Source organism: Melospiza georgiana, chromosome 21, assembly GCF_028018845.1.
Source record: "Melospiza georgiana isolate bMelGeo1 chromosome 21, bMelGeo1.pri, whole genome shotgun sequence".
NCBI classification, from domain to species: domain Eukaryota; kingdom Metazoa; phylum Chordata; class Aves; order Passeriformes; family Passerellidae; genus Melospiza; species Melospiza georgiana.
This window is the reverse complement of record NC_080450.1, coordinates 9,708,941-9,718,114: the sequence shown is the minus strand read 5'-3', so window position 1 is coordinate 9,718,114 and position 9,174 is coordinate 9,708,941. Positions and strand designations below refer to the sequence as shown.

The following is a 9,174-nucleotide window of genomic DNA, read 5'->3' as shown; positions in this document are numbered from 1 at the left end:
AAAAATACACACTGAAGGCAGATCAGAACTACTTAAAAAAAATAATAATAAATTTGGTACTCCTGCTGGGGCCAGCGAGCGCAGGCTGGCTGGGTGCGGAGGGCGCAGGTCGGTGCCCTCGGGTGTGATGTGCGGGGGCACTGCCCGGCCCCGGTGCCGGCCCCGCGTTCCCTCCCACCGGCAGCGGCGAGGGACGCTCGCCCCCGGCGTGTGTGCCCGAGTCAGCTGCTCCTGATGTCAGAGCCGGCTCCGAGCGCAGCCCGGCTCAGCCGCCGCTCGCCGGCTCTGGCAGGCAGGCAGGGAGGAAGGGCTCCCTCCTCCTCCTCCTCCTCCTCCCGCGGGGGACAGCGCGGCCCGTCCCAACGCGGGGAACTTGCCCAACTTTCCCCGTGCCGGCTCCCGGCGCTCGCTGCCATGGCCCCCGGCAACTCCTCCCGCAACTTCTCGGCGCCGGAGGCTCAGAACGGCTCCGGTGAGCGGGGCTGAGCGGGGCTCGGAGGGGCTGCGGGTGACGGGGCTGGGGGTGACGGGGCTGGGGGTGACGGGGCTGGGACAGGGACCCCCACCCTGCCCGGGCCGTGCCGCCTTCAGCACCCGCGGCCGGACAGCGCCGGGCGGGCGGAGGGACGGGACAGGACCGGACGGGACGGGAGGGGACGCGCTGGGTCCCCGGGGCTGCGGGACCCCCGGCACCGCTGAAACACCGCCCGGCCCCGCGCCAGCCGCCACCTGTTGGCTGCCAGGCAGCAAAGTCCAGCAGCCCGCAGGTCCTGGCTGCTGGGAAGGGAGGAACCGGCCCGGCTAGACGGGGAGGGAAGCACAGAAAAGATGAGATAGCGCTGGAGAGGGATGCGGAGATCCTTACCAGCATCCCGTTTGCTCCATTCCGACCCTGTTTTCAAATCAATAGTTTAGGGTCGGGCAATACAGTTCTCAATGGCTTAAGTAGGTGAAACTTTTCAACGGAAGGTGGTTTATATATGGTCTGATTCTTTCTGCACCAGCACGGTCCTTTAGAAACCAAAAGTGTGCCTTAGGTACTTCCTTATGAAATGCAGTGAAGATGAAGTCTATTACTCTATATCAGAGTATGGCTTAGTACGACAACCACCTTAGAGAAAAAAAATTAGCCCAGTCTTCATTCAGTTCACATAGTGCAGCCCCTTTGGGACTTTAAGAAAAACTATCAGGGCAGCCACAGACCTACAAACAAGGACAAATCAATGCCTGAAGTAGCTGGTTAAATACAAAATATATTCACTTGGATATGCACAAAAGCAGCACCGAAAATTCAGATTCAATGATGTCTCAAGATGAAAGAGACTTTAGAAAAGACAGAACTTTTGAGTATTTGATAGATGTGCTCTTCTGACTCCAGCCCATAAAACACACATGAACTGCAGCTCCAAACTAGTGCAGCTGATAATTCATGCAAGTCCTGCCTGTACAGACAGCATCAGCAGGACAGGTGCTACAGCACTGCACAGCCCACCCTCACACAGAGCCTTTGGGCCTGCACACATCCTGCTCTGAGGATGGCTGAGCTCATTCCAAATGTTACGGAACCACCGTGAGCACTGCATCCATTACACAGCAGGAAAGGGACATTTTGTCCCAATTTCCAGCTAACCATGTGGCATTTATGTTTCACTTAAACAATCCCTTCCCACCACACTCATAAGGTTTGTGGTTAAAAGAAAGGAGATCAGAATTCATAACAGCTCCATGCAGGACAGCAGGACCAGAATCATCGTCTTTCAGTTTCTAGTCCTCCATCTTCCAGCATTAAGGAGGCTTGAGATATCTTTGGATGTTCAAGAGTGTCAGATTTCAAGAGGCTGCTGATGGCTGTAGGTTATCTGCTAAAAATCACATAACAGGGGATATTTTCTTGCATTACCGGGTCACCAGGAGGAACAGGGAGCACTTAAACCCCCACAAATGGTGTGGACAAGGCTTTTTTGTCTTGTCAGGCAAGCCTGGCTTCCACCTTCAGGCCCCCTGCTAGCTCTTCTGTGCCTCACTGGCTGCTTTCCAACACCTGCAGAGAGGCTTCCCAATAAAATGGTGCAGGAACTGCTTTATTGGGTTCTGACATTGCCCTTGTTCATGCCTAAGCTGCTCCTTCCTAGTGCCAAAAGGACTGAGCCAGTGGCAGCTCATCGTGGCCACTTCTAAGAGCACTGAAATATGGCACACACATTTCCAGCCACAGGCCAGCAGTGTAGCCCCAGTTATCTTGCTAATTCCGTCAAACTTCTCTTCACGCCAAAGGAAATGTGGAGGAGTTTGTACTCAAGAATTCCAGAGGTCAAAGTCAGCAAATACCACTTCAGCAAACAGACACTGCTCTGGCAAAGACTACACCTGCAAGTATCTCTTATTCCACTTAATCTAATTGTCAAGATTTCCCTAGGTTCTGTTGGAGGAGGCTTCCCCACTTCTGCTGCTAAGGAGATGGAACAGTTCAGTGCCTGAAAGCATTTCCAATTAGCAGCACATTGAATCATCTGCAATTCAATGAAAGGCAGCCTGGGCTGAGGGGCTGTCACGAACAGTCCTTGTAACAGCCACATAAATAACTCACACAAAACCATTTCCTAGAAAAAAAACCCCATCGGGTCCCATAGGAGAGGAGTAATGAGATGAAATGAGATTTGCCTCAGCTAAGAAGGGCTGTCTTAGACTTAGCACACATGGGAACCCTGCAGAACAGAGAGCACCACCATCAGTACCTTCAACACCACCTCCTGTGCCCAAGAGCTTGTGGCTTCAAAATGTGATTTTACATCCTGGAGAGGGACAAGGCCAATGTGAATTTGATTATGTTTGGAGGTCCCACCCCAAAGAGCAACAGTCAAGCATTGGTGTGGATAAGCTAAGTATTACCAGGCAAGAATTTTGCCTTGGAAATCCAATCATATCCACAACTCAAAGACAGTAGCTTTAAGCTGTTTTTCTCCTAGGACAATCTCTGTTGAAAGTCCCCTCTGAAACATACTCCCATTCCTTGTCTGACCACATACTTGGATTTCTTAGTAGGAAAAAAACTAGAGAAAGTGAGAGAGGCAAGGAAGGAAGAGGGAAAGGAGAATGCTCTCTGGCCTAACCTTGGTAAGAGAATGGGGACACAGCCAGAGTACAGTCCCAGCTCTCACAATACAGATAAGCATGAGGTGTCTGCCTGCATGGCCAATGAACTCTGTGTCTCACACCATACAACAGATAAACAACCCAGCAGATGAACTGAAGCTTTCTGACAGCAGCTCGAGTATTGACTTTATCCAGATTTTGGCACCCACAGAAAGGCTTTACTTCTCCAGTGTGGGAAGCACAAGCTGCCTCACCCACTCCCCTCAAAAACAGCTAAAAACAATTCACTGCATGGAATAAAAGTTACTCTCGACTCTGTCAGGTGCTGGTGAATGCAGAGGCATGCCAGCCAGAGGTCAGCCCCTCAAAAAAGGGCTGGGGAGTTGCAGAGCAGGACAGAAGAACATCGGGAGAGCTATGGAAAGATGCCTGCACATAGCCAGGTTTGGGCATGCTGCACGTACTGAGAGGCAGAGAAGGAAGGGCCAAATCCCCAGCTTAGCCTCTCCAAGTGCTGGAAAGGGTATTAAAAATCATTCCAATCTATGTCTTTGATGGGGGTGGGTCCATCTGCAGGACAGGGCAAGCACACCGAATTGTAAAGAGGTTGTCTCTGGGTTGCACTCACTGCTTTGGTTTGTTTTGGCAGTAGCAGAGAAGCCAGCACCACACACCAATGTGATCATGCCCAGTCTCTTCAGCATCATCTGCTTCCTGGGCATCATGGGGAACCTCATTGTGATCTTCACTATCATCAAGAAGAAGAAGCTGAGATGCAAGCAGACCGTGCCTGATATTTTCATCTTCAACCTCTCCATCGTGGACCTCCTCTTCCTCTTGGGCATGCCCTTCCTCATCCACCAGCTCTTGGGCAACGGCTCGTGGTATTTTGGAGCTCCCCTGTGCACCATCATCACCGCCCTGGACACCAACAGCCAGATCACCAGCACCAACATCCTCACAGTGATGACACTGGACCGTTACCTGGCCACCGTGTACCCCCTCAAGTCCACCTACGTCCGGACGCCGTGTGTGGCCGCTCTCGTCATCTGCCTGGTGTGGCTGCTGTCCTTCCTGACCATCATCCCCGTGTGGATGTACGCAGGCCTCATGCCCCTGGAGGACGGCACCGTGCGCTGCGCTCTCCTGCTCCCCAACCCAGAGACCGACGTCTACTGGTTCACCCTCTACCAGTTCATGCTGGCCTTTGCTGTGCCCTTGGTCATCATCTGCGTGGTCTATTTCAAGATCCTCCAGCACATGGCCACCACCGTGGTGCCGCTGCCCCAGAGGAGCCTCCGGGTGCGTACCAAGAAGGTCACCAGAATGGCAGTCGCCATCTGCTCCGCCTTTTTCATTTGCTGGGCTCCCTTCTACATCCTGCAGCTCGTTCACCTGGGCATCGACACCCCATCCATGGCCTTCTTTTATGCCTACAACTTTGCCATTAGCTTGGGCTACGCCAACAGCTGCCTCAACCCCTTCCTGTACATCGCCCTCAGCGAGACCTTCAAGCGCCAGTTCTTGGTGGCCATTCGCCCCGCCAAGGAGCCCTGCCGCAAGAGCAGCTCTGCCAACAACAACAACAGCATGACAGAGGCCAGCGTGTGCCTGAAGCTGGCGCCAGAATCCACCCAGCAGACTCAGTTCCAGGAGGACTTTTCCCCACGCTCGCTGCCGGTGACTGTGGCTGTTCACTAGGGCAGCAGAAAGCCTCTGGATCTGTGATTTGATGGAGGAGCAGCGGTGTCAGGCAGGTCTTGGAGATGCCTATGGACTACAAACTTCCACCTCCAAAATTGCAGGTGCCTCCTTTCTCCATTACTGTGTTTCTGCACTGCTCCCAGCCCATGAGATGCTGTGTGCTGTCCCTTTTCACCCTGCACAGGAGCACTCTGCCACCACTGGGCCCCCAAAGAGGATGAGTGGAAAAGAGAGAAAGGACAGAAAGAGGATTTCTGGGGGAATATTCACCCTACAAGAATAAAACCTCTATCAACACTGCCCAATAATTCCTCACCTCTTGGCCCAAGAGTTCTAAGCGGCTTGTCAACATAGAGCTTCTTCATTCAAACCTTGAACCTTTGAACCACAATGTCATATATTTATATTTTTAATAAGTAATCCGGAGACTTTGCTGGCTATGCTGATACCCTAGAAGCACACAGAAGAGAAATCCTGGGGACAGAATCTCACCCAGCCCTGTTGCTTGGCTTTTCAGTCCAGCCCCATCTGCCTCCAGTGGGCTGTATTGTTTGGCAACCAAAACATTTCAAGAACGGGTTCATTTTGATGCTAATCCTAAATATTTCAAGCAAAATAAGACACATAATAATCACACTGCTTCAAGGGACTGCAAAGAATTCTCAAAACTGTTGCTGCTAACACCAGCTTTGTGGTTTTTCATGCCAATGAGCAGATTTTCACAGTGCTAGTTCTTCACGCTGCTCTTGTGCCTCACAGTCTGCACGGCCATTGGGGAACCCCTGGCAGAGGGTTTTAAGCAGGACTAAAAATCACAATCTGTGGAGCGAGAAGCTGTGAAAAAGCAGCTCAGGGGAAGCAGAGTTGCTTATGCAGCTTCCTAAAAAATAACAAATGCTTTACACAAAGTTAAAAGAGGGAAAATTAAATGTCTGTGTGTTGTATATGCAGCTTTAACAGTCGGAGGTTAGGAAGTAACTCTGCTCATTATAAAGTAGAGAAAAGACAGCAGAGATCAGCTCAAAGCAGGGATTACACCGACAGCCTGTGCTGGGCTCCACAGGGACCACGCAGGCATTGTTCAGCACTTTGTCAGACATGGAGGGACTGGTTACTGTAGATGGATTTAATTTAAAGAATTAAAAAGATCAAACAGTCCAAAGGAATTTGTTATACCACACTTAGGGTTTCACACCACCAGCCACCCATGATATGCTGAGAACAGAATTTCACCCTTACTCAGCTCCAAAGCAAAACTGTGACCTGCACAGGATGTCCTAAGCCACACACACACACTCACAGGTGCCCCTAATGCGCCCACATCACACTTGTAAGTGCATTCAAGAACAGCCAATATTTCAGCCTACACCCTGCAGAGAGCACACTGCCATTCACTCACCTCTGGTGATCAAAGCAGCCAGGTGTGCAACACCAGCACCTCTGACACCATCACATGCAGCACCTTGCTATCTGAGTCATTGTACAAACCTCAGGACAGGGTCTCTCTGTATTTTCGTCCAGGCTCTGTCAAAAGCAGCACATCCAGACTGCGGCTGAGATTATCTTGTGGATGTTTCTCCTGCGTTTCCCCCAGCCAACAAAGCCAGACACCTGCAGAACTTCCAAGCTTTATGGCTCAAAAGTCTTTGCTCCGTTTTAACTGCCAGGAATGTTCACCTGCTGTTTTCCATGGAGCTGCTTTGCTCTTTGGTCAGTCCTCTCCCTGAAGGGCTCATGGAGCGAAGGTCGAGGAGGATGTGTGCTGTGCCAGCCAGACTTGCCCTCGGGACAAGGGAAGCTATTGTGTTACCTTTCTCCCATGAGGCAGGGAAGGCAAGAGCTGGCACACTTTTCTGGGAAAGGAGGTGGTAATGACTGGGTGGGTGTTTCTTCCTCTAGTGCCAGCCATAAGGAAAGTATGAGAAGTGAAAACAGCCCGAGTTATCAGGGCTGTCTCAGAGAGCAGTACATTGAAGATTTTATCTCACTTACGCAGTAAAGGTGTTTATGGTTGAAGGAGTCTGCTCCCATCTGAAGTGAGTCCATCTGACCGGTGTGGCCAAGCCATGTGCTAAAAACCACAGGGGCAAGTGGGCTAACCACGAAGGGAGACCACCCCAGCACCGACTGGGGCAGCACTCAGGAGGGGTTTTGTGGGGCAGACCTTTCCCAGATCTCATCACACTGAAGTCAACACACCAGTCCAACACTCATCACAACACAGGCACCTTCCCAGCTTGAAGTCCTGTGGAACTCATCTGTGTGAGGTGGAAAGCCTTACTGGAGAGACTGGTCCCAACACCATGGAGAAATCTTCCAATTAGCCAGTGTCCCACTACCCTGCAAAGGCTCTTGGTTTCCATTCCCTTATTTTTCTCCTGCCTGTCCTGAAGGGGTTTCCTAGTCCCAATGTTTAAATACTGGCTGTGGGGTCCTTCCCTTTCTGTGTACATCCATAAAAGTGTGACAAATACTCCCTGAGAAGACAGGATATGAACACCTGTGTATGTATGGAGAGGCTGGGAAGAAAGGCACAGACAGGAAGCAAACTAGCAATGAACACAGCCAGCATATAACTTCTGTCAGCTTCCCAGAATCACCCCAAAGCACAGGACAAGATGAACAAAAGCCTGTCCTTAGGAGCAAACCTACTGATCAAATGCCTTTAGAGGTGTCACTCTACCTAGATAATAAGGCAAGGCCTTCCAGGAGCTAAACAGTCTCTGTGCACCTTGGTGTGACCTCCTCCAAACATCCTATCCCTTTTCCAACTTTTTCAGAGCTGGCTTTATTCAGCCAGAGAGTCCATTGACATTCTGGTTTGTGTTCAGCTTTACCTCTTTGTCCCTCTGCTCTTTGTATTTATTATGTGATCTCCTGTCTCAGTGCCTTGGTTACCAAGGGCAGAGCCTGAATAAAGGGAATTGCAAAGCAGGGAAGGGCCCAGCTCCTCGTGCAGGGATGGGGAGCCCGGAGTGCTGCGAGGGCTGCCCGAGAGGCGCCGTGAGAAGGGCACAGAGATAAGGCAGCTCATTTCCCAGCACTCCTGCTTCCCAAACACAGCCACTTTATATCTTGAGAGAAATCAAAGGGAAATCCAGCTGAAAAAACAGGGGGAAAACACCCTCAAAACCAAAGGGTGATAGAAAAACTATTCAATCTGTTTTTTCAGATCAACAGCCTACTATGCTGGAGGAGACAAATTTCCTCTGCTCATTTTGCCAGCACTTATCCCATGTGTTTGTGAGCTGCCTTGTCAGACAGCAGGGCGACAGATGGGTTCACTCTCCAGCCCCTCCTCTTCCCCTCATTGTCCTCAGAGGTGCAAGTGAAGCCACATGTCACAGCTCTGCTCTCGATAAACTCCCACAAAAGGGCAGATGGTCCAGTTACTTTTACTCCTACTTTCCCTCCTAGTGACAAAGCCACCCTTGGCCGGTCGTGGCAGGATTCAGTCGCCAGCTCAACCCTCTCAGTTACCTCTGTTCCACTCTCCACCTCCCTGTGTCCCTCAGGCAGCAAAATAAACTCCCTCAGTCACAGCTCTGCCAAGCCATCCCTGGAGCTGAGCTCCCTGGAGCCCAGCTGCTGACATCCTTCCCTGGACATCCCTCTCCACCTGAAGTGTCTGCACAGCGAAACCTGCCCAGGAGAAATCTTCAGCCGTGATGGAGCATGTGCTGGAGGCTCAGGGTGGGGAGGAGGGAAAGGTGGGGTGACTCACTGGCCCCTGGGACACAGCCAGGGTCTGACTAATCCTGTTTCCTCAGCCCTCCTGGGCTGCTAATTGAGCGCATTTCATTCAGCAGACTCACTGGTGGGAGAGGAGCCACGTGGCAGGTACGGATACGTTCCCAGCACTGAACTCACTTCTCCTAAATCCTCCTGCCAGATGCAGGGACCACACAGCAGTGCCCTGCCCTGCTCACCCCCTGCTAGCAAAGCAGCACAGGCAAACCCCCACAGCCTTCCCACCGGCTCCATCCCTGCTGTGGGACTGGGCAGGGGCAGCAAAAAGGAAACACAAACACAGGGGAGAAGTAAAGGGGGGAGGATGTCTCATCTACAGCCCCCATCTTCCAGTGAAGGGCTCCTCCAGTTTCCAGAATCTGTATTTAGCAGGGAACTCATTGTACCACTGTGGAAAAAACTTTGCTAACAGATGTGGACCACAATTGCAGAAGGGCATGGGAGAGGATACCAGCCCTGAGAGCCTTTGTCCCTATCCATATCTCCTTTGGGAAACAGCTCCTATGATCATATAGGACACAATAATTGTTCCTCTCACATCTTTCTACCAGTAGAGCTGACTTGGCTATGGAAAGCACCTCTGCTGCTGTCCCAGTCTGGCTCAGGGAGAGCAGCAGCACTGGTTTC

General features: G+C 51.5%; 1 protein-coding gene across 2 annotated transcripts; it reads left to right on the top strand.

Annotated features, from left to right (window-relative positions):
* The first annotated feature begins 393 nt into the window (after positions 1-393).
* Positions 394-6,767, top strand: LOC131092270 (melanin-concentrating hormone receptor 1-like). Of its 2 annotated transcripts, none has more exons than XM_058038908.1 (2): positions 394-472; positions 3,743-6,767. In XM_058038908.1, the coding sequence occupies exons 1-2, from the start codon at positions 415-417 to the stop codon at positions 4,792-4,794; spliced, it is 1,110 nt and encodes a 369-aa protein (XP_057894891.1). In that variant the 5' UTR covers positions 394-414; the 3' UTR covers positions 4,795-6,767. The 2 variants fall into 2 exon arrangements, with proteins under 2 accessions (XP_057894891.1, XP_057894892.1); XM_058038909.1 differs by having other exon boundaries at positions 400-472; positions 3,746-6,767.
* The last annotated feature ends 2,407 nt before the right edge of the window (positions 6,768-9,174 follow it).

Coding starts and splice junctions, on each gene's coding strand:
- LOC131092270 (XM_058038908.1), top strand. CDS start 415: ATGGCCCCCGGCAACTCCTCCCGCAACTTCTCGGCGCCGGAGGCTCAG. Junction 473..3,742: donor GGAGGCTCAGAACGGCTCCG/GTGAGCGGGGCT, acceptor TTGTTTTGGCAG/TAGCAGAGAAGCCAGCACCA.